This window comes from Salmo salar, chromosome 23 (assembly GCF_965601325.2).
Source record: "Salmo salar chromosome 23, fSalSal1, whole genome shotgun sequence".
Lineage (NCBI taxonomy): Eukaryota > Metazoa > Chordata > Actinopteri > Salmoniformes > Salmonidae > Salmo > Salmo salar.
Window position 1 is genome coordinate 43567841 of NC_138313.1, and position 24817 is coordinate 43592657.

General features: G+C 41.5%; 1 protein-coding gene across 1 annotated transcript; it reads right to left on the minus strand.

Annotated features, from left to right (window-relative positions):
* Window positions 1–5380: 5380 nt before the first annotated feature.
* LOC106584641 (secretory carrier-associated membrane protein 2) lies at window positions 5381–24732 on the minus strand. The gene is made up of 9 exons (XM_014170125.3): window positions 24344–24732; window positions 17853–17900; window positions 17577–17663; window positions 17040–17163; window positions 13696–13824; window positions 11576–11735; window positions 10245–10346; window positions 7966–8083; window positions 5381–7590 (listed from the first exon to the last, which is right to left on the minus strand). The coding sequence occupies exons 1-9, from the start codon at window positions 24398–24400 to the stop codon at window positions 7288–7290; spliced, it is 1128 nt and encodes a 375-aa protein (XP_014025600.2). The 5' UTR covers window positions 24401–24732; the 3' UTR covers window positions 5381–7287.
* Window positions 24733–24817: the final 85 nt, after the last annotated feature.

The window sequence follows — 24817 nt, forward strand, 5'->3', positions numbered from 1 at the left end:
GACGCACACAGCAAATGGCCTGAGGTCACGAAGAGCACCTCAGCGGAGAGAACCATCGAAGAGCTACGGTCAATCTTCAGTCGCTTCGGCTTGCCAACGCAACTCGTGAGTGATAATGGCCCCCAACTGGTGTCTGAAGAGTTCCGGTCATTCATGGAAGCAAATGGAATTCAGCACATCAAGTCAGCGCCGTATCACCCTGCAATGAACAGCCTCGCTGAAAGGTTTGTCCAAACGATGAAGCAAGCTTTAAAATCATCACAAGGGAACGGCTCCCTCAATAGGCGTCTAAACACCTTCCTGTTAACCTACAGAAACACTCCCCACGCTACAACCAAAGTGGCACCCGCGTCAGCCATGATGAAAAGACGGCTTCGCACGCGACTCGACCTCCAAAGACGAAACAGGTTGTACAGACACAACAGAGAGCACAGGTGGAGAGACGGAGCAAAGCAAAAGACAGAAGCTTCATAGCTGGAGAGAGAGTTCTTGCTCGGAACTACTGCAAAGGTCCAAAGTGGATACCAGCCACAGTGGTTGCACAAACAGGGCCTGTGTCCTACACAGTTCACACACCGCAAAACATCATCTGGAGGAGACACGTGGATCAACTGTTGCCAGGAACCAACCTCAGAGAGGACTCATGTCAAGTGACAAACCAAGATCAGCTACTGGAGACCTACCATGACTACGAGCTATCACCTGAACATCCACTGCAGCAACTTACAAATGTGGAAAGTGCTCCAGACTCACCTGAACCAGCCAGAGTGCCTACTCAGGGTACTGTTGCACCCCAGTCTGGGCATACACCATCACCACTCAGACTCAGAGATAATGTGACTGTAGACTCACCTGTACGTCGTCATTACCCTGCAAGAGAAAGACGACCCCCTGACAGGTTGACTATTTAGTTCAGACTAACCTCCGACATTGGGGCAGAATACACCCCAGGGTTAAGTCTGGGGACTGAGGCAGTCTACCCTCTATCCCTAGTTTAGAAAGGGTTATTCTGAAATATTATATTAAAAAGAAAACAATAGTCAAAACAGTGAATATATACTTTTTCCTTATGAGTCATCAAAGGTAAAGGGGGAGGAATATGTTGTGTATTGATATTCTAGTTTTGTCCCTTTAGGGCACCTGTAACCCCCCCCTGCTTACCTACGTTAAAAACGCTTGGAATGTTCTTCCTGTGAAACACATTAAACAATGCCCACGTTAACCTCTTGACGGTCGCCTCGGATAGGGGGCGCTACAGCGATTTTTGAAAAAAAATTGTGCCCATTTTAAACGGCCTCCTACTCAAACTCAGAAGCTAGGATATGCATATAATTAATACTTGTGGATAGAAAACACCCTAAAGTTTCTAAAACTGTTTGAATGGTGTCTGTGTGTATAACAGAACTCATATGGCAGTCAAAACCCCGAGACCGATCGTAACAGGATGTGGAATTCTGAATTGCGGACTCAACTTCATCACTTTGCCTATAAATCACACCGTGAGCAATGGTTCATTGAGCACTTCCTATTGCTTCCACTAGATGTCCCCAGTCTTTACAAAGTGGTTTGAGTCTCCTACTGTGAAAACTGACAGAATGAGAGGCTGTGGAAAGTGGTCACATGAGGAGGGCCATCACCATTATGACGCTGGCGCCCCTGGCTACCCTCCCCTTTCGAAACGTTTAGAAAGACAATGCAATCGTCCCCCTTGAATCTTATTGGAGCTGTGGTTGAAAAAGGCCCTAAAGATTTATGTTATACAACGTTTGACATGTTTGAACGAACCTAAATAAAAAAAAAAGCATTTTATTGAAAGAGGAGAGGAGGCCGACGGAGCTTTTGGAGCAGCCTTCAGAACGCGCTAACAAGAACAAGCTATCGGGACGTAAAGGATTAACTTTTTCGAACCAAAATACATTTGTTGTGGACCTGGGATTCCTGGAAGTGCTTTCTGATGAAGATAATCAAAGGTAAGGGATTATTGACAATAGTATACAAGAGTAGATTTGATATGTGATTGTTCCAAGATGGCGCTGACCTGTAACGGTAGCCTATTTTTCTGAGTATCGCATCCCCTTTTATCGCAAAGTGTGATTACCCAGTAAAGTTATTTTTAAATCTGGCATTGCAGGTGCTTTCAAGAGATGCTAATCTATAAATCTTAGAATGACAATATTACATTTTAAAAATGTTTTCGAATAGTAATTTAGTAAATTGTAGCGCTGTTTCACCGGACGCATTTGAGGGAAAATAGTTAGTCAACGTTACGCACCGATGTAAAATGCAGTTTTTATATATAAATATGAACTTTATCGAACAAACGAATGCATGTATTGTGTAACATGATGTCCTAGGAGTGTCATCTGATGAAGATTGTGAAAGGTTAGTGCTGCATTTAGCTGTTTTTTGGTTATTTGTGATGCATGTGGTTGGTCGGAAAATGGCTATGTGGCTACTTTTACGATATACTCCTCTAATATAATCTAATGTTTTGCTTTTGCTGTAAAGCCTTTTTGAAATTGGACAACGTGGTTCGATTCAGGAGAGGTGTATCTATAAAACGATATAACATAGTCCTATATTTGAAAAATATATATATATATATATATATATTGTTATGCTAATGGAGATAGGATTTTTCGCTGGGGACGGAGCCCGACCAGGGGTTAATTTCTACTCCCGTCTCATGTCCTGTCCTTATATTAGTTGTATAAGTAATACAGTGTGCTATACAACAGACAGACAGACAGACAGACAGACAGACAGACAGACAGACAGACAGACAGACAGACAGACAGACAGACAGACAGACAGACAGACAGACAGACAGACAGACAGACAGACAGACAGACAGAGGCATTCAGCATTCATAGGTCAGTTGAATACATACACAAAGCATTACATGTACAGTATGGTTGAAGGAGACTGGGGATGGTTGTAACATGGGATAGTTGGAATCTTTCAATTCCTCCAACAAGGAGCAAGGTAGAATCATGTAATTCACTTTGCACATGCTCAGTTTAGTCCTCAACCCTCATGTGTAGAAGCAAAACCCTGTGACAGACTTCAGATTGTATTGACCAAAATATGATTTTTAGGTAACATATTTGTTTTATGTTTTTTTTGGGGGGGGGGGGGGTGATGGTATCACCTGCTTTGTAGTTAGATTCGCCAAACTTCTACCAGGTTTCTAACCAGTCTGTGTAGAAATATTTGATGTAATTTATCAATGTTTAAGTTTTAAAATTGAAGCTAGCTAATGGCTGCAAGGGTCAGGGTTAGTTGTAACAAGTCTAAGAAGGTCTAGGTGCAGTGCTGGGAATACCAATGATGGGCCCACCAAGCCTGCAACCCAGGACTACCGTGCCACTGTCACAACTGTGACTCTGAGTGTACATGTAACACACACACACAAGTTCAGATGTCGTTGAATAGTTGAGAAGGGCCAGTTAATGCAGTTCAATAATAAACATTGTATAATTTGTATTATAATTTCTGCCACATGGCGATGTGAGTTCTCAATAAAGTATTTTTAATGTTTAGTTGATGAGTCATGATTTATGATTTTTTTTTCAACTGTTACATTTAACCTCAACAAGCAACTGACCCAGACTATGAGATAAATTGTATTTAAAACAAAACCATGCATTTGCAGTTTGAGTGAGATATATAATAACTTCACCAATTTGTAGAGGACAGATGTTATTTGTATTAAATTGGTGAGAAGTGTTACAACCACACCAAGTCTCCTCATATGATCCAGCACCGAGCGGTGAGTCAGCACTTCATTTCAGCATGTTCCAGAACCTCCAGCCTGCTGCCCCCTACTGGAGAAAAAAACTATCGACTCTCCTAGTTTAAAAAGAAATATTCCCTGTCATTCATATCCCTGCAGTGCTGAAAATATTTGTTTGTTAATAATAAAACAATTAGGATAAGTCAAATCCCAAGTTTTTGTGAGAGCTATCAGCTTAGCTTTTTTATGGTAGGTGATGCCATGCCAATAATGTAAATGAACAAGTTACTAACTCATGAAGAGCTGGAGTGACCTCTGCTGCTTGACCTCTCTCAACACGTCACTTTTCGAAGCATATTTTGTTTCCTTTTCTAAAATTGCACTTTCTCTTTCTGATACCAGTCAACCAACACCTCCAAAACTCTGTACATTCAGAATCTATCTATTTGACGAGATAGGCCTTGACTAGCCTGGTCCCAGATCTGTTTGTGCTGTCTTCCCAACTCCTGTGGTCATTGATGGCCATCGATTACCTTAGATGTTGATAAGACAGGACAAACACATCCGGGTCCAGGCTATGACTATAACATCCCATAGTTCCTGCAAAGAAAACCACAACAATCTGTTCCATTTGCAGCTACATAGTACAACAGGTACAGCCTCCTCCTTGCCTCCCTCCAGTGTTCAGACTCTGACTGCTCCTCGCCACGTCGACCTTGATTCCTTTGTTCGACTTATAAATAGCTGCCCTGCCGTGTAATGTACCTGTGAAGCGTCAGGAGAATTCCACTGGGGTCGCTGTGTCTTACAGCCTGGGATCTGAATGAGTGGTGTGCAGGGTCAGGTGGTTGACTGGGATGCTGTCTTGCCCATTTGTTGATGGCAGAGGTATTTGAGGAAGAGGAGAGGGAGGAGGATGAAGAGGCAATGGTTGGCTGGGACGCTGTCTGGCCCATTTGATGAAGGTGGAGTAGAAGGAGAGGGAGGAGGAGAAAGAGGAGGCGGAGGACACTTGGTTGTTATTCTGGCCTGCACCCTGGAGAGAGGAGAGCATCAGCTGCTGTTCTGTTTGTTCTTTATTGCAAAGTCACTGCAGCATCAGACAGTGTAGTGGTGGAGTGGGTCAAGGTGGAGGAAATAAAAGAAGGCCACGGTGCATTTCAATATTGGTCCCATTCCAATACTTTAGAATTGCATCCTTCCTTCCTAGTTTCCTAAAAGTAGGCTGCATCTCTAGTCAAAAAGGAGAGCACTTTGTAAGGAATAGGACGCCATTTAGGACAGCCATTATCTCGGTACAGATATGACCGGATTGGTGAAAGCAATGCAGCAGAAGCCTTGCTCTTACCTGTCCAATTAAGTGTTAGATTAAGGATCACTTCAAGGAAGGAAGAAATGGATGAATTTTAAAGATTTCAATCAAAATACATCCTTTAGAACATCACACAGGATGTTATGTTAGTTAACTTATCTTCACTTAAAAACACAAAAATTGTATCAATGAAAGCAAAAAAAATTATTAGAAAAATGCTAAAAGTTTAAATAATTTGAATTACAAAAAGGCAATCTAAAATTCTCCACTCCTAATACAATGCAGATCAACGGTCATATTCACAGAGATATGAATTAAGAAAACAAAATCTATTTCAATATCAATAGTATTTTTATGATACTTTTTTAAACCTTTAGTAAACCAATAGATCAAATATTACATTCGTCATGATTGATTTGCTTTGTTGATTTCGGACAATTCTTACATTTAAACCGACAATGTATACATGCTCCTGTGAATGTGGCAAATCAAAATGATAAAATAGATCATTTACATCAATCCATTCACAAATCATTTAAGTACTTGATCTTTGTCTAGGAAGCTTAAGGAAGAATAATTTGTGTTAAAGTAAGCAAGAATCTCAAATAAGAACATTTATCTTGTTGTTTGACCACTCAGCTCTACTTTGTCCAGCTCTTAATTTTGAGTGACAGGCTCTTCCCAACCTGAATTATCAAAAAACAAATCCAAAGTAGAGCAAAAAGCTATTTCGCATTGTTCACATGTTGAATCTGTTAGTGGCAAATCCATAGAATATAACATTGACACTCACTTACAAATGATTTCTATCTAAATGATACCATTTTCACACTACTGAGCTGAGCTGAACAGAGCTGAACTGGCCTGGTTATTCATCCAGCATAGTTGCCTGAACCATGCTGGAAAGGACCATGTGAAAAGAAAATGTGTGTACAGCACGATTCAGGTCGACACGGTACTATGAACAGGGGATATGTCATACATTTAAAAAATTAAAAAATAGTTATTTTATAACGGAATTTCTCCCATAATAAAAAGGTTAAGAGTTGGTTAATGTAGGACCCAATGACTACAGCGACAAACTGGAGAGACACTGGTCAAGGCACACGTCAAGTTTTTGGTGAAAAGGTATAGTCCACTCCAAAATCCAAGTTCACCAGACACCATCATAACCCTAACAGCAGTAACTAATCACAGAGTGGGCCTTTTATGTGTAAGCAGAATCTATTCCATACTATCTGTACTAAGATGCCCGTTGTTTTCATTGGTTGGAGATGAATGCCTACGTGTTTCTTTCAATGCATGTGTAGAGGGATCTAGACATCGTGAAACAGACCACTTTGGGGGCATGAAAATGACAAACTTTGGTTCCGGGGTGAACTGTCCCTTTAAGTTGAATGGGACAGTCTATACTGACAATGGGGTGAACTGTCCCTTTAAGTTCAACGGGACAGCCTATACTGACAATGGGGTGAACTGTCCCTTTAAGTTCAACGGGACAGCCTATACTGACAAACCAACCTGCTGTTAAATATTCAAGCCATTCTTACACAACACCAGTCTCTCATTGCCAAAGCCAATACTCTACACATACAGCAGGACTATTTACGACATGAAAAGATTGGAAACAAAGTACCTCATTTTGACGAAAACTATCTGAAAAGGCTAATGAAATGGTGTGAATTTGAAGGTACGTTAGTTTGAGGTGATTTCTAAGTATAATGAAAAATGTGCATCTAATAATTACAGTAGCCCTGGTAACTAATAACCTAGCTGATTATCATAGTCTTATGAGACAGAGTACACACTTTAAACTTCATTATATTTTTCAATCAGGTTTCACCCTACTAAAAGCAACACTCATTGTCTTCATTTGTACATTGAAATTAAAGGATGCTGAGAAGCCACCATTGTTGAGAGTCTCAACCAGTGGTCCCTTTACAACAGAGTCTCTCAACCGGTGGTCCCTTTACAATGGCCAGACATGCAAGACACTATCAGGAGCAAACCCCCCCCCCCCCCACACACACACACACACACACACACACACACACACACACACACAGACAGAGAGAGAAAATCGCTAAAAGAGAACATACACACACGAGCATCGCAAAAAAAGATGCACACGAACACATACTGAAGAACATCACAACATCAGGCTTCCAATTCCCAAAAAACACAGTGGGTACAGTTTCCTACTCAAGCAACCATTTGTTTGCTGTCCGATGACCACAGCTCATATATGAAATGAGCTCCATGGTGGGACCTGCACTGGATGGTGACAGCAGGGGAGGGGGAGGGGATCCATCCCAAACAGGTGGTGCGGTGGTGGGCATTGGATGGAGGAGGTGAAGGGGGTATATGGGGGTTGAGTTAGCCCGGCCTGGGTGTAGTTGTTCCCCTGGAAGGCTCCGGAGGCAGCGGAGGCGGCTGCGGAGGTGGCAGCCGTCTGGAAGGTCTTGTTGGTGAACACGCCCTGGGAGAACTCCTGCTGGGCCTTCTGGAAGCTGGCCCCAGTATGCCAGTAGTGGCTGTGCACCTGGGGGAGGACACCACATCATTACGGGTTATAGAATAGAATGTATAGCAGGGCTCTCCAACCCTGTTCCTGGAGAGCTACCGTTCTGTAGGTTTTCACTCCCATCCTAATCTAGCACACCTGATTGTAATAATTAGCTGGTTGATAAACTGAATCAGGTTAATTATAACTTAGCCCCGTAAGAACCATCCTGATCTCGCCAGCTTACATTCTGTTTAACTACATGGATACAGTCACTTTGCCGTGGTTAAATTCCTAAAACCAATTGGATGAGGTCAGAGGTCCCTCCCCTCTGACCTTCTCATCCAATGGGTTTTGAGGAGGTGGTGAGGATGTGAGAGAGATTCTCCAGGGAGTTACGGTAACGCCACGTACCACCCTCAGCAGGATGACTGACAGCATAGCACAGGCAGTGAAGCAGTAGGCCACCACCATCATGACGGCTCCCATCGCCTCGTTGGAGGAAATGGCAGACAACGAGACGATCCAACCACTGGAATCAAGAAGGAAACGATATACGGTAAATTGTTTAATTTAGTCTAACGTGGGAATGTATTTTCCTTTTGAAATTATGTTATAAAAATGTACATGTTAGTCACCATTGAGCGTTTATATGGTTTATAGTCACAATATTTATAGAATTCACAATATTTCAGTAAATATACAGTGGCAAGATAAAACGTTTGAACCCTTTGGAATGACCTGGATTTCTGCTTAAATTGGTCATACAATTTCATCTGATCTTCATCTAAGTCACAACAATAGACAAACACAGTCTGTTTAAACTAATAACACACACAATTATACGTTTTCATGTCTTTATTGAACACACCATGTAAACATTCACAGTGCAGAGTGGAAAAAGGATGTTGGATTTAATAACTGGTTGACCCTCCTTTGGCAGCAATAACCTCGACCAAACGTTTTCTGTAGTTGCGGATCAGACCTGCACAATGGTCATGAGGAATTTTGGACCATTCCTCTTTACAAAACTGTTTCAGTTCAGAAATATTCTTAGGATGTCTGGTGTGAACCGCTCTCGAGGTCATGCCACAGCATCACAATCGGGTTGAGGTCAGGACTCTGACTGGGCCACTCCAGAAGGTGTATTTTCTTCTGTTGAAGAAGCCATTCTGTTGTTGATTTACTTCTGTGTTTTGGATGGTTGTCCTGTTGCATCACCCAACTTCTGTTGAGCTTCAATTGGTGGACAGATAGCCTTACTTTCTCCTGCAAAATGTCTTGCTAAAGTTGGGAATTCATTTTCCATCGATGATAGCAAGTTGTCCAGGCCCTAAGGCAGCAAAGCAGCCCCAAACCATGATGCCCTCACCACAATACTTTATAGATGGGATGATGTTTTGATGTTGGTGTGCTGTGCCTTTTTTTCTCCACACATAGTGTTGTGTGTTCCTTCCAAATAACACAACTTTAGTTTTATCTGTCCACAGAATATTTTGCCAGTAGCGCTGTGGAACATCCAGATGCTCTTTTGCGAACTTCAGACGTGCAGCAATGTTTTTTTTGGACATTAGTGGCTTCTTCCGTGATGTCCACCCTTGAACACCATTCTTGTTTAGTGTTTTACGTGTCGTAGACTCGTCAACAGAGATGTTAGCATGTTCCAGAGATTTCTGTAAGTCTTTAGCTGACACTCTAGGATTCTTCTTAACCTCAATGAGCATTCTGGACTGTGCTCTTGCAGTCATCTTTGCAGGACAGCCACTCCTAGGGAGAGTAGCAACAGTGCTGAACTTTCTCCATTTATAGACATTTTGTCTTACCGTGGACTGATGAACATCAAGGCTTTTAGAGATACTTATGTAACCCTTTTCAGCTTCATGCAAGTCAACAATTCTTAATCTTAGGTCTTCTGAGATCTCTTTTGTTCGAGGCATGGTTCACATCAGGCAATGCTTCTTGTGAATAGCAAACTCAGATGTTGTAAGTGTTTTTTATAGGGCAAGGCAGCTCTAACCAACATCTCCAATCTCGTCTCATTGATTAGACTCCAGGTTAGCGGACTCCTGACTCCAATTAGCTTTTGGAGAAGTCATTAGCCTAGGGGTTCACATACTTTTCCCAACCTACACTGTGAATGTTTAAATTATGTATTCAATATAGACAAGACATACAATTTGTGTGTTATTAGTTTAAGCACACTATGTTTGTCTATTGTTGTGACTTAGGTTAGAATTTATGCAGAAATCCAGGTAATTCCAAAGGGTTCACATACTTTTTTTGCAACTGTATTTCACTGATCAAACATGGAGGGTCTAAAAAGTTGAATGTACATCAAATATTTTCAGATTTCAGATTTACTTATCAACTATTCAAAGCAAACAGTGGGCCTGTTCCAATTCTTTACAAGTCAATTCTACATCCTCACTAACAGATCTGACCTGGGCCCATATTTACAAAGCATCTCAGAGTGCTGACCTAGGATCAGGTCCCTCATTGCCATTATACTCATATTTATTCTGACCTAAAAAGGGAAAACTGATCCTAGATCAGTACTCCTAATATTGGTCTGGTGTATATGGGCCCTGGTTGGACTGGTGAACAAACACAGATTGAAGATATGCAACAACAAAAAATACATCAATTTGACATCCATAGCATCCCACTCACTCAGACCTGTTCCTCACACCCACCTGTTTCCCAAGTTGGGGATGCCCACAGACTGGATAATGATAACCACCACTTGGCAGAAGAACACAAAGAAGAAGAAGAAGTAACTGAAGGAGCTGTCCGACCTGCAGAGACCCAGGGTTTAGAGAACACAGAATTAAATAACACCATTTGGCAGTAAATTGGTAAATAAAAGCCCAAAATATATATATTTTTTAAAACACTACACCGTTTCTCCGTGTTTGGACAGGATGCCAACGTCATTACAATGTAATCTATTTAATTGAAATAGTTTCATTAAGGAACACCATTACCACTATGACTGGGCATCAATACCCATAAAAATACAAATAAATAAAACAGTAAACAAACTACTACAAACATTTCCCTATTTGCTTAGTGGCAAGTAAGCCTACAAAATGGTCCTCTGTAGCCTGGATTACAGCCCTTAGCCGTGGTATATTGGCCACATAACACAAACCCCCGAGGTGCCTTATTGCTATTATAAACTGGTTACCAACGTAATTAGAGCAGTAAAAAGGACATGTTTTGTCATACCCGTGGTATACGGTCTGATATATCACAGCTGTCAGCCATATCAGCATTCAGGGCTCGAACCACCCAGTTTATAATATATAATCATATTTTTACCTTGCTACAGTAATGTTTCAAATCAGTCCCTCCAGTATCTTGCAATTGCATACTTTTTTTTAGCTAAATCAAGAGCTTGCAAATTTGACCAGTCAACACACTACAAAAAGAGGGCTCGCAATTTTAACCAATCAGCCCTTTTACCGCATAAAATGGTTCAATCAAGCAAGACTTCAACAAACCTTTCATCCCGTCAGTGCATTTTAGTGACAAATTTGAAAATGTACTATTTCTGCATGCAAATATCACACACAAAAACACACTGAAATCCTGGGAGGGACTTTCAAATGCACTTTGTGATCCACCAGATAAACAAAGCCTTGTTGTAAGCCAAAGCACAGTGGCATGCAAACCAATTGGATGCACAAATTAGCTATATGCAAACATGAAAGATTATACAATTTCTTATTAATTAAATAACTTAGAGCATTGGACTAGTAACCGGAAGGTTGCATGATCGAATCCCCGAGCTGACAAGGTAAAAATCTGTCGTTCTTCCCCTGAACAAGGCAGTTAATCCACTGTTCCTAGGCCGTCATTGAAAATAGGAATTTGTTCTTAACTGACTTGCCTAGTTAAATAAAAGTACAATAAAACATTTTTTTTATTAAGACTGGGGTGTGGAAAAAAAGGAAAAATATCCCTTTAAGCTAAAACATAATTGTCTGAAAGCCGGTAGATCAGTAGTTCCTGGTATACTCACTTGAAGGCCTTGTAGACAGGTCTGTACCAACAGAGGAAGGAGCAAGGGGTGAACAGGATGAGCCAAAGAATGGACAGGCCAAAGTCCACAACAAAGTACGTGTTCATGGTGAAGTTGGCCAGACAGGCCAGCATGTTGAGGAACAGAGTCACACAGTAGACTGGAGGGAGGGAGAGAGAGAGGGGGTTGTGTTTATTAGGTACCAAATGGAAGAAAACTGACTGGAACAGGGTTAAGGCAACCTGGACTCATTTTTGTTTTCCGTTGCAAAATGCTTTCAATGTGAACACGCCTCCAATGAATGCAACGCTAATGATACAATGGTTATGAGGTTATAGTGCAGACTGTAAGCTTTAATTTGAGGGTATTTTCATCCATATCAGGTGAACCATCTTTAAATTACAGCACTTTTTGTACATAGTCCCCCCTCATTTTAGGGGACCAAAAGTATTGGGACAAATTCACTTATGTGTATTAAAGTAGTCAAAAGCTTAGTATTTGGTCCCATATACCTAACACACAATGACTACATCAAGCTTGTGACTCTACAAACTTGTTGGATGCATTTGCTGTTTGTTTTGGTTGTGTTTCATATTATGTGCCCAATAGAAATTAATGGTAAATAATGTAGAGTTATTTTGGAGTCACTTTAAATTGTAAATAAGAAGTGAATATGATTCTAAACACTTCTTCATTAATGAGGACGCTACCATGATTAGACAGTCCTGAATTAATCATGAATAATGATGAGTGAGAAAGTTACAGACGCACAAATATCATGCACCCAAGACAGTTTGCGCTGTTCTGTGAAGGGAGTAGTACACAGCGTTGTATGAGATCTTCAGTTTCTTGGCAATTTTTTACATGGAATAGCCTTCATTTCTCAGAACAAGAATAGACTGACAAGTTTCAGAAGAAAGTTCTTTGTTTCTGGCCATTTTGAGCCTGTAATCAAACCCACAAATGCTGATGCTCCAGGTACTCCACTAATCTAAAGAAGGCCAATTTTATTGCTTCTTTAAACAGAACAACAGTTTTCAGCTTTGCTAACATAACTGCAAAAGGTTTTCTAATGATCAATTAGCTAATCCAAATTAATAATTTTAAAAGGCTAACACAACGTGCCATTGGAACACAGGAGTGATGGTTGCTGATAATGGGCCTCTTTACGCCTATGTAGATAATGCATAAAACAATATATATATTTTTTTTAATCAGCCATTTCCAGCTACAATAGTCATTTACAACATTAACAATGTCTACACTGTATTTCTGATCAATTTGATGTTATTTTAAAGGACAAAAAAAAGCTTTCCTTTCAAAAACAAGGACATTTCTTGACCCCAAACTTTTGAACGGTAGTGTATATAGAGAGGCATAGATATAGATGGGTATAGATATAGATGGGTACAGGTATAGATATAGATGGGTACAGGTATAGATGGGTACAGGTGTAGATATAGATGGGTATAGATATAGATGGTACAGATATAGATATAGATGGGTATAGATATAGATGGGTATAGATATAGATGGTACAGGTACAGATATAGATGGGTATAGGTATAGTTATAGATGGGTATAGATATAGATGGGTACAGGTATAGATATAGATGGTACAGGTACAGATATAGATGGGGACAGATAAATGGGTACAGGTATACATGGGTACGTATGCATGTATAGATGGTACAGGTATAGATATAGATGGGTATAGATATAGATGGGTATAGATATAGATGGTACAGGTACAGATACAGATGGGTACAGGTACAGATGGGGACAGATAAATGGGTACAGGTATACATGGGTACAGGTATAGATATCTATGTATGCATGTATATATGGTACAGGTATAGATATAGATGGGTACATGTATAGATGGGTACGTATGTATGCATGTATGGATGGTACAGGTATAGATAGGTACGTATATATGTATGTATAGATATAGATGGTACAGGTATAGATAAGGGATGTACAACAATTAGCCCTGTTCTCCTGCCATGCAGACAGAGCAGTGCCTGACATTACAATATACCGTGAGTTAACATCTTTGCTGTATTTAACAAAGCAACTAACCAGTCTTTGTGGTAGTGCCACACACACAGTGTACTTACACATCCACAGATAGTACAACATCTTGCAAACCCTCCGGTGCTCCATGGGAATCTCCTCCGAGGAGTCCTGGTAGAAGCAAGGATTTATGGGAAAAGCCTTGGGAAGAGGTGGCCAGTTGTTGTCATTGCCTAATTAAAATGAAAATGGATTGATTAATATGTCATCATTCACTTTTTGTCAACAGCTCTATTGCAAGAATCGTCTATTTCCCAACAAGATGTTTCCATGCTAAATTACAGAGACATCATTTATAGATCGGCAGGTGAGGGTGCTCTCGAGCGGCTAGATGTTCTTTACCATTCGGCCATCAGATTTGCCACCAATACTCCTTATAGGACACATCACTTCACTCCTCTGTAAACTAGTCATCTCTGTATACCCGTCGCAAGACCCACTGGTTGATGCTCATTTATAAAACCCTCTTAGGCCTTACTCCCCTCTATCTGAGATATCGACTGCAGCCCTCATCCTCCACAAACAACACCTGTTCTGCCAGTCACATTCTGTTAAAGATCCCAAAAGCACACACATCCTTGGGTCGCTCGTCCTTTCAGTTCGCTGCAGCTAGCGACTGGAACGAGCTGCAACAAACACTCAAATTGGACGGTTTTATCTCAATCTCTTCATTCAAAGACTCAGTCATGGACACTTACTGACAGTTGTGGCTGCTTTGTGTGATGTATTGTTGTCTCTACCTTCTTGCCCTTTGTGCTGTTGTCTGTGCCCAATAATGTTTGTACCATGTTTTGTGCTTCTATCATGTTGTGTTGCTACCATGCTGTGTCATCATGTGTTGCTGCCTTTCTATGTTGTCATCTTAAGTCTCTTTATGTAGTGTTGTCCCTCGTCGTGATGTGTGTTTTGTCCTAATAATATATATATATATATATATATATATATATATATATATATATATATATATATATATATATATATATATATATATATATATATATATATATTTCTTTTTCCCCTTCTTTTTTTTGGCCTTCCTGATATTAATTGAAACGGGTTGATCCAAAACCTACTAAGAGGCTACTGTGGGGAGAAGGATAGGCTAGGGTATGTTCAGAGATCTATGGTGTGAGGAGAAGGAGAGGGTAGGGTATGTTCAGAGATCTATGGTGTGAGGAGAAGGAGAGGGTAGGGTATGTTCAGAGATCTATGGTGTGAGGAGAAGGAGAGGGTAGGATATGTTCAGAGGTCTATGGTGTGAGGAGAAGGAGAGGGTAGGATATGTTCAGAGGTCTATGGTGTGAGGAGAAGGAGAGGGTAGGATATGTTCAGAGGTCTATGGTGTGAGGAGAAGGAGAGGGTAGGATATGTTCAGAGGTCTATGGTGTGAGGAGAAGGAGAGGGTAGGATATGTTCAGAGGTCTATGGTGTGAGGAGAAGGAGAGGGTAGGATATGTTCAGAGGTCTATGGTGTGAGGAGAAGGAGGGTAGGATATGTTCAGAGGTCTATGGTGTGAGGAGAAGGAGAGGGTAGGATATGTTCAGAGGTACAGTTGAAGTCGGAAATGTACATGCACTTAGGTTGGAGTCATTAAAACACGTTTTTCAACCACTCCACAAATTTCTTGTTAACAAACTATAGTTTTGGCAAGTCGGTTAGGACATCTACTTTGTGCATGACACAAGTAATTTTTCCAACAATTGTTTACAGACAGATTATCATTCACTGTATCACAATTCCAGTGGTTCAGAAGTTTACTGTGCCTTTAAACAGCTTGGAAAATTCCAGAAAATGATGTCATGGCTTTAGAAGCTTCTGATAGGCTAATTGACATCATTTGAGTTAATTGGAGGTGTACCTGTGGATGTTCTTCAAGGCCTACCTTCAAACTCAGTGCCTCTTTGCTTGACATCATGGGAAAATCAAAAGAAATCAGCCAAGACCGCAGACATTTCTTTGTAGACCTCCACAAGTCTGGTTCATCCTTGGGAGCTATTTCCAAACGCCTGAAGGTACAATGTTCATCTGTACAAACAATAGTACGCAAGTATAAACACCATGGGACCATGCAGCCGCCATACCGCTCAGGAAGGAGACGCGTTCTGTCTCCTAGAGATGAACGTACTTTGGTGCGAAAAGTGCAAATCATTCCCAGAACAACAGCAAAGGACCTTGTGAAGATGCGGGAGGAAACAAGTACAAAAGGGTCTATATCCACAGTAAAACGAGTCCTATATCGACATAACCTGAAAGGCCGCTCAGCAAGGAAGAAGCCACTGCTCCAAAACCGCCACAAAAAAAGCCTGACTACAGTTTGCAACTGCACATGGGGACAAAGATCGTACTTTTTGGAGAAATGTCCTCTGGTCTGATGAAACAAAAATAGGACTGTTTGGCCATAATGACCATCGTCATGTTTGGAGGAAAAAGGGGGAGGATTGCAGGCCGAAGAACACCATCCCAACCGTGAAGCACGGGGGTGGCAGCATCATGTTGTAGGGGTGCTTTGCTGCAGGAGGGACTGGTGCACTTCACAAAACAGATGGCATCATGAGGTAGGAAAATTATGTGGATATATTGAAGCAACATCTCAAGACATCAGTCAGGAAGTTAAAGCTTGGTCGCAAATGGGTCTTCCAAATGGACAATGACCCCAAGCATACTTCCAAAGTTGTGGCAAAATGGCTTAAGGACAACAAAGTCAAGGTATTGGAGTGGCCATCACAAAGCCCTGACCTCAATCCTATAGAAAATTTGTAGGCAGAACTGAAAAAGCATGTGTGAGCAAGGAGGCCTACAAACCAGACTCAGTTACACCAGCTCTGTCAGGAGGAATGGGCAACATTCACCCAACTTATTTTATTGTGGGAAGCTTGTGGAAGGCTACCCGAAACATTTGACCCAAGTTAAACAATTTAAAGGCAATGCTACCAAATACTAATTGAGTGTATGTAAACTTCTGACCCACTGGAAATGTGATGAAAGAAATAAAAGCTGAAATAAATCATTCTCTCTACTATTATTCTGACATTTCACATTCTTAAAATAAAGTGGTGATCCTAACTGACCTAAGACAGGGAATTTTTACAAGGATTAAATGTCAGGAATTGTGAAACACCTTAGCCAAATACATTTAAACTCAGTTTATGTAAACTTCCGACTTCAACTGTATATGGTGTGGGGAGAAGGTAGGATATGTTCAGAGGTATATGGTGTGGGGAGAAGGAGAGGGTAGGATATGTTCAGAGGTAGATGGTGTGAGGAGTAGGAAGGATATGCTCAGAGGTATATGGTGTGAGGAGTAGGAAGGATATGCTCAGAGGTATATGGTGTGAGGAGTAGGAAGGATATGCTCAGAGGTATATGGTGTGGGGTGTAGGCAGTGACCTGTTGAGGTGCCCCTGCTCTGCAACTCCTTCACTATGTGCTCCAGGTCTGCAGCCTCCCTCTGCAGCCTCCCCAGCTCCTCCTGCTGCCTCAGCAGGCTAGCCTGGACCGCAGCCGCCGTGGCCTGGAGGGACACGAGGGGAGAGAGCACAGGTGCCATTTTGGCCTGAATGTTGGCTGTATTGTTCACATACATACATAATATTACATTAGGCTATTCCATTTTTTATCACATGTAACCACATAAATTGTTTGAGGTTAACAATATATACTTTTGCTCATGGGTGTGGAAAGGTCTGTCCCTTTCTGGCCAATCAGCTCATTTATGGACCATATATTGGTCCATTTAAGGGAGCTGTTTTGGCGAACCCTAACCCCCAGAAGCAAAAACTTCCATATAGCTTCTTTAAAATCAGTATTGGACAAGTAGACAGTCAAATATGGAAAAGGAAAAATGTTTTCATGTTTTCATTCTTATGTGATGACATTGATGGCTTATGGTTCCATTGTAAACTAGTGACCAGCGTCATCACTGACCTGTGGGCTGGGCTCTGTTGACGGCTGTAGCACGGCAGGCTGGGAAGGGATCCTGGAGGCCGGAATGGTGGGCCCCGATAGGCTAACCTGAAACAGGAAATACACATGGCAGACTGAGAAAAAGCGGGGCAAAAAACACACAATACAGTAGTCTGTGATCTATGGGACGTCAATCTATTCAACGTCAGTTACTGTAGTTTTGATCTGGTGTGTGTGTGTGTGTGTGTGTGTGTGTGTGTGTGTATGTGTGCAGGGGTAAAAAGCAAGTGATCTTACCGTCTGATGGTCTACGTCAGAGTTGGTCACTTCTGTAACTGAGGGATCCTGAAACAAAACAACACATTTCCTCTTCAGTATATGCAACAATCAGCTCATTCTCATTAGCATTACGTTCAATGTGATTATTGTCTCATCTAATAGGCCTATCAATCCATCGCAGAAAGAATGTGTGATGCAACAATGGCGGCCTTCACATGTGACGTTCGTAGCCTTCAATAACAGAACTCATATAAAAGAGATTGCTTATGAATTCTTGTGATATTTCGAGAGGCCGAATAGCTCAAGAAGCTTAATTTCCTGAAGTAAAAAAAGTGTATGGAACGTCAGTCAGGGACATCCGCACTCAACCCAGAGTGCAGTTTGGCTTGATATGTCAACCCAGAGTCCAGTTTGGCTTGATATGTCAACCCAGAGTCCAGTTTGGCTTGATATGTCAACCCAGAGTCCAGTTTGGCTTGATATGTCAACCCAGAGTCCAGTTTGGCTTGATATGTCAACCCAGGGTCCAGTTTGGCTTGATATGTCAACCCAGAGTCCAGTTTGACTTGATATGTCATCCCAGAGTCCAGTTTGGCTTGATATGTCAACCCAGGGTCCAGTTTGACTTGATATGTCAACCCAGGGTCCAGTTTGGCTTGATATGTCAACCCAGAGTCCAGTTTGGCTTGATATGTCAACCCAGAGTCCAGTTTGGCTTGATATGTCAACCCAGGGTCCAGTTTGACTTGATATGTCAACCCAGGGTCCAGTTTGGCTTGATATGTCAACCAGGAGTCCAGTTTGACTTGATATTTCAGTGGGCAACAGAAAGAAAATGGCATCTCTGTATCACTAAGTAACTACCATAGAAAGAGAGCTGAGATCTTTGCCATTTAACCATAGTAATAAGCCTTTGATAAATCATTCATTACAATGGGAAGCATCCCAAGAAATACCAGGCAGGAGGCTCTCTCAACAATCCAATCCAGTAATTAGAAGGGTGTGGTGTTAAACAGAGAAGCCAATAGCGTTGACATTACCACACCAGACCTTCCAATAGGCTACTCAGTCTCTACCCTGGCTGTGTGTGTGGGCCCAAATTATTCTTTTTTTTACCTTTATTTAACTAGGCAAGTCAGTTAAGAACAAATTCTTATTTACAATGACGGCCTACCCCGGCCAAACCCTCCCCTAACCCGTACGACGCTGGTTCCAATTGTGCGTCGCCCTACGGGACTCCCGATCACGGCCGGTTGTGATACAGCCCAGGATCGAACCAGGGTTTGTAGTGACGTCTCTAGCACAGAGATGCAGTGCCTTAGACCACTGCGCCACTGCTTAGGTGTGCCAGTTTCACAATTTTACAGCAAAGCTGTAACTTCTTACATCTTACCATTGTCGTAGTCTCCTGTGCTAGAGTCACCAATCATTATGGCCGAAATCTGAGCCCAGTCAGAGTCACCACTGGTCGAGTCACGAATCGAGTCCATTAATATACAATTCGTTGTGTTATACAATTGTTTGTAGTCGCCAACAGATGGCAGTATAACGCCACTCATTAAAACCCCCAACTAATTTAGAATTCATCACTAACTCAAGTTCTACTCAATACATTTACGTCATTTAGCAGACGCTCTTATCCAGAGCAACTTACAAATTGGTGCATTCACCTTATGATATCCAATACCTGGGGTGTATTCATTACGGATACCTTTTTAGAACTAAAACGGAAGTCAACAGAGAAAACGGAACAAAACCGGAAGGGACCTACCTGAATTTATCCAATAGAAACTCTCGTTTGTGATTTCCATTTAGAGTAAATAGTTTCTGTTTCAAAATGTTTTGCATTTACAAAATGTTTTGCATTTTCAAAATGTTTTGCAACAGAATCGGCGTAATGAATACACCCGTGTTGCACTACTTAAATGAACAGTAAGTCAGGCTCTCAGATACGTTTTTATAATCACCCACTGATAAAGTGCATTCAGAAAGTATTAAGACCCCTTCCCCTTTTCCACATTTTGTAACTGTAAAGCCTTATTCTAAAATGGATGAAATGACTTTTTTCCCTCATCAATCTACACACATTATCCCATAATTACAAAAGTGAATGTTTTTTTTATTAATTTTTTTACATTTTTGCAAATGTATAAACAATTAAAAATGTAAATACATAAGTATTCAGACCCTTTGCTATGAGACTCAAAATTGTGCTCAGGTTCATCCTGTTTCCATTGAGCATCCTTGAGATGTTTCTACAACTTGATTGGAGTACAACTTTGGTAAATTCAATTGATTGGACATGATTTGGATATAAGGATTGGACATGATTTCTATATAAGGTCCCACAGTTGACAGTGCATGTCAGAGCAAAAACCAAGCCATGAGGTCGAAGGAATTGTCTGTAGAGCTTGGAGACAGGACTGTGACAAGGCGCAGATCTGGGGAAGGGTACCAAAAAAATTGGTTTCCATGTGTTTGATGCCATTCCATTCCAGCTATAATTATGAATGGTCCTCCACTCAGCAGCCTCCACTGGTGTAGGTGTTTTATAGAGTACCACAGTATGAGTCATAATACTCATGAAACATAGTGGTCAAACAGGGAAATGGTTCCAATCATTTTTCCACCATACATTTTTCCCATAGGTGATTTTAGAAACACTTAAAATAAGGTCTGTGTTCCCTGGCGTGACGTTTTGATAACCATGTAAATATCTCTTGGACAAGGTGTCTTTTATCAATATATTCGCCTGTACTTACCACCCCAAAAATTAAATGCGATTTAACTGCTAATGTGGCTATCATAAAGAACTACAAATGTCATGAGTCCTGGACTCGAGTACTACGACACTGCATCTAACCCACTGAGTCAAGTGAGTCCTGGACTCGAGTACTACGACACTGCATCTAACCCACTGAGTCAAGTGAGTCCTGGACTCGAGTACTACGACACTGCATCTAACTCACTGAGTCAAGTGAGTCCTGGACTCGAGTACTACGACACTGCATCTAACCCACTGAGTCAAGTGAGTCCTGGACTCGAGTACTACGACACTGCATCTAACCCACTGAGTCCTGGACTCGAGTACTACGACACTGCATCTAACCCACTGAGTCAAGTGAGACTCATCCTCATTAAGTAATGCCCACAATTAGAATACCAGACATGTTTTTTTTAGCATCCATGACCTGTTACAGGCTACAGGAGGCTGAGCTATTTGTTCAGGCTCATATACACCCTGCAAGCAAACAGTCAGTAGAGATGCTGGAAGTACAGTAAGAGTGATTGCTTTGCAACTACTAGCTACCATTAAAGTACTGGTATACAGTGCATTCGTAAAGTATTCAGACCCCTTCACTTTTTCCATTTTTTTTAACGTTACAGCCTTATTATAAAATGTAAAAAAATGATGGGGGGGGGGGGGGAACTACCTACACAGAATAACCCATAATGACAAAGCAAAAACAGGTTTTAAGAAATAAAAAACGAAATATCACATTAACATAATAATTCAGACCCTTTACTCAGGACTTTGTTGAAGCACCTTTGGCAGCGATTACAGCCTCAAGTATTCTTGGATATGACTCTACAAGCTTGGCACACCTGTATTTGGAAAGTTTCTTACATTCTCCTCTGCAGATCCTCTCAAGATCTGTCAGACCTGCAAAGCTATTTTCAGGTCTCTCCAGAGATGGTCGATCAGGTTCAAGTCTGGGCTCTGGCTGGGTCCCTCAAGAAACTTGCTTAGGGTCATTGTCCTGTTGGAAGGTGAACCTTCGCCCCAGTCTGAGGTCCTGAGTGCTCTGGAGCAGGTTTTCATCAAGGATCTCTGTACTTTGCTCCATTCAGCTTTGCCTCGATCCTGACTAGTCTCCCAGTCCCTGCTGCTGAAAAACATCCCCAAATCATGATGTTGCCACTGTAACAGTGTAGGTTCCGTCCCTCTCTTCGGCCCAACCCGGGCTCTAACCAGGGACCCTTGCACACATCAACAACTGACACCCCGCGAAGCATCGTTACCCATCGCGCCACAAAAGCCGCGGCCCTTGCAACGCAAGGGGAAACCCTACTTCAAGTCTCAGAGCGAGTGACGTCACTGATTGAAATGCTATTAGCGCGCACCACCGCTAACTAACTAGCCATTTCACATCGGTTACACCACCACCATGCTTCACCATAAGGATGGTGCCAGGTTTCCTCCAGACGTGACGCTTGGCATTCAAGCCAAAGAGTTCTTGGTTTCTCATGGTCTGAGAGTCCTCTTGGTGCCCTTTGGCAAACTTCAAGCGGGCTGTCATGTGCCTTATACTGAGGAGTGGCTTCCGTCTGGCCACTCTATCATAAAGGCCTGATTGGTGGAGTGCTGCAGAGATGCTTGTCATTCTGGAAGGTTCTCCAATCTCCAGAGGAACTCTGGAGCTCTGTCAGAGTGGCCATTGGGTTCCTGGTCACCTCCCTGACCAAGGCCCTTCTTTCCCGATTGCTCAGTTTTGCCGGGCGGCCTGCTCAAGGAAGAGTCTTGGTGGTTCCAAACTTCTTCCATTGAAGAATTATGGAGGCCACTGTGTTCTTGGGGACATTCAATGCTGCAGATTTTTTTTGGTACCCTTCCCGAGATCTGTGCCTCGACACAATCCTGTCTCGGAGCTCTACAGACAATTCCTTCGACCTCATGGCTTGGTTTTTGCTCTGACATGCACTTGCAACTGTGGGACCGTTTATAGACAGGTGTGTGCCTTTCCAAATCATGTCCAATTAATTGAATTTAGCACAGGTGGACTCCAAGTTGTAGAAAAATCTGAAATATGATCAATGGAAACAGGATGCACCTGAGCTCAATTTTGAGTCTCATAGCAAAGGGTCTGAATACTTATGTAAAGAAGGTATCTGTTTTTTATTTTGAATAAATTAGCAAAAATGTCTAATAAACAGTTTTTGCTTTGTCATTATTGGGTATTGTGTGTAGATTGATGAGGGGGATTTTTTTAAAATCCATTTTAGAATAAGGCTGTAACGTAACAAAATGTCAAGGGGTCTGAATACTTTCCAAAGGCACTGTATCTCATACAGGCCAGGCCTATAGGCCTATCCAGATTTGACGTAGTTACAGCAGTAACAATACCGTTTCACTGTACAAGTGGCAAACAGTCCTTAGGCTGCTAGGTAGCCCGTGTGTTTTCTGTAAGTTTTAATTGAAACAGTGGATACTATTTGTTTAGACTAGATGTTGAATTCTGTCAACATTACACACCAGGTCAGCCCTTTTACTGCTGGCAAAAGTACTGAAAATTGGTAAAGTACCCTATGCAGCATCTTACAGTATACAGGAGGTATTGTTTCATACTACTTACTGTAAAATGCTGAAATAGGACAATTTAACAGCCTATTTAATGGAGTTCCCAGCTGTGTCGCTAGTCAATAAAGCAGTATGCGCTACAGTATTCACAGGAAACATTTCCCAGTTTAAAACTGCCAAGAAGCCATACATTCTGAGTGAGAGTCAGCTGGATTCCCATCTTATTACTCAGAATAGCTGGATTCCCATCTTATTACTCAGAATAGCTGGATTCCAATTGTATTTCTCAGAACAGCTGGATTCCCATTGCATTTCTCAGAACAGCTGGATTCCCATTGCATTTCTCAGAACAGCTGGATTCCCATTGCATTTCTCAGAACAGCTGGATTCCCATTGCATTTCTCAGAACAGCTGGATTCCCATTGCATTTCTCAGAACAGCTGGATTCCCATTGCATTTCTCAGAACAGCTGGATTCCCATTGCATTTCTCAGAACAGCTGGATTCCCATTGCATTTCTCAGAACAGCTCTCTCTCTCAAACTTTCTCGATGGCCAGTGTGGCACCAGGCTTGAACCCTATCTCTGCTTGGCAGTTTCATACCTCAGATAAATCAGACACATGGTTAGAGGCTACAATTTAGTTGCGTTACATTTCACACCCACATTCTGTGTTTGGAGTGAAGTGACTTCGTAGCCTAATTGGTGTTTTGAGATTCCATTTTGCTGAGTTCTATTGGGAGATATTGTAAAAGGTGCAACTGAGCTGTAAGCCTACAGCCTAGACATCCTGGAGGCTGTGACGTTTGTTCACATCTAAAGGTAAACCGCATGGTGTAGGTTCATGGAAAAAAAGATGCATTCACTGACAGTGCGCTCATAACGTAGCCTATAGGCGAACAAACGTGTGTAATTTCATAAGGCCTACTTTGTAACCATTTAGCATTCTTTGCTGTGAAAGCATAGTAGACTTACAGTCTTATTTATCAGTTTGTACGCTATTTCCTTTATCAAATGTACACTGTTCTTTTGCAACTTCTTGTATCTGAGAGAGATGAGGTAAACCATCTGTGGCTAAAACCTTGTCAATCATGCTACAAACCCAGATACACCCAACACGTTTCCTGTGTTACTTTGTAGCAAGACTTGGAGAAAAGTTAGAGCCAACTTTGTATCAAGACGTGTGTAAAAAAAATAATAAAAGCGTATTACCTGAAAAGGGATGATGTCGTACGATTCTACAAATGGGTTATCTTCAAATCCCGACATTTTAATAGCGTTTTATAATATCTCCTCAAAGTAGACACAATATAGCCCTCCTATCGCTTGATAAGCTCCTCTTTCTTTCATTGGTTATTTCCTGAAATTGAGTTTAGTGCCCAGACGTAGGCTACATATGAGAATGACAGGTGCGTCATTTGGATAGTCAAGTAAAGTGCGTCATCTGTAGATTTTTTTATTGAAACTTTATAGATGCTTTGGGATGCAGACGTCTCAGATTTATTTAATACAAATGTGCATGTTTTTAATACCAAATTGAGGACACAATTCAATGTGTATTAATTGCACTAGCTAGGCCAATAATTAAAAGCACAATCATTTGGAAACATTCCCTAAGCTAATGTAGACTAGGTCAAAGTTTGATAATAAAAAACTATTTTCATTTGAACAAAACTATAGCAGAGA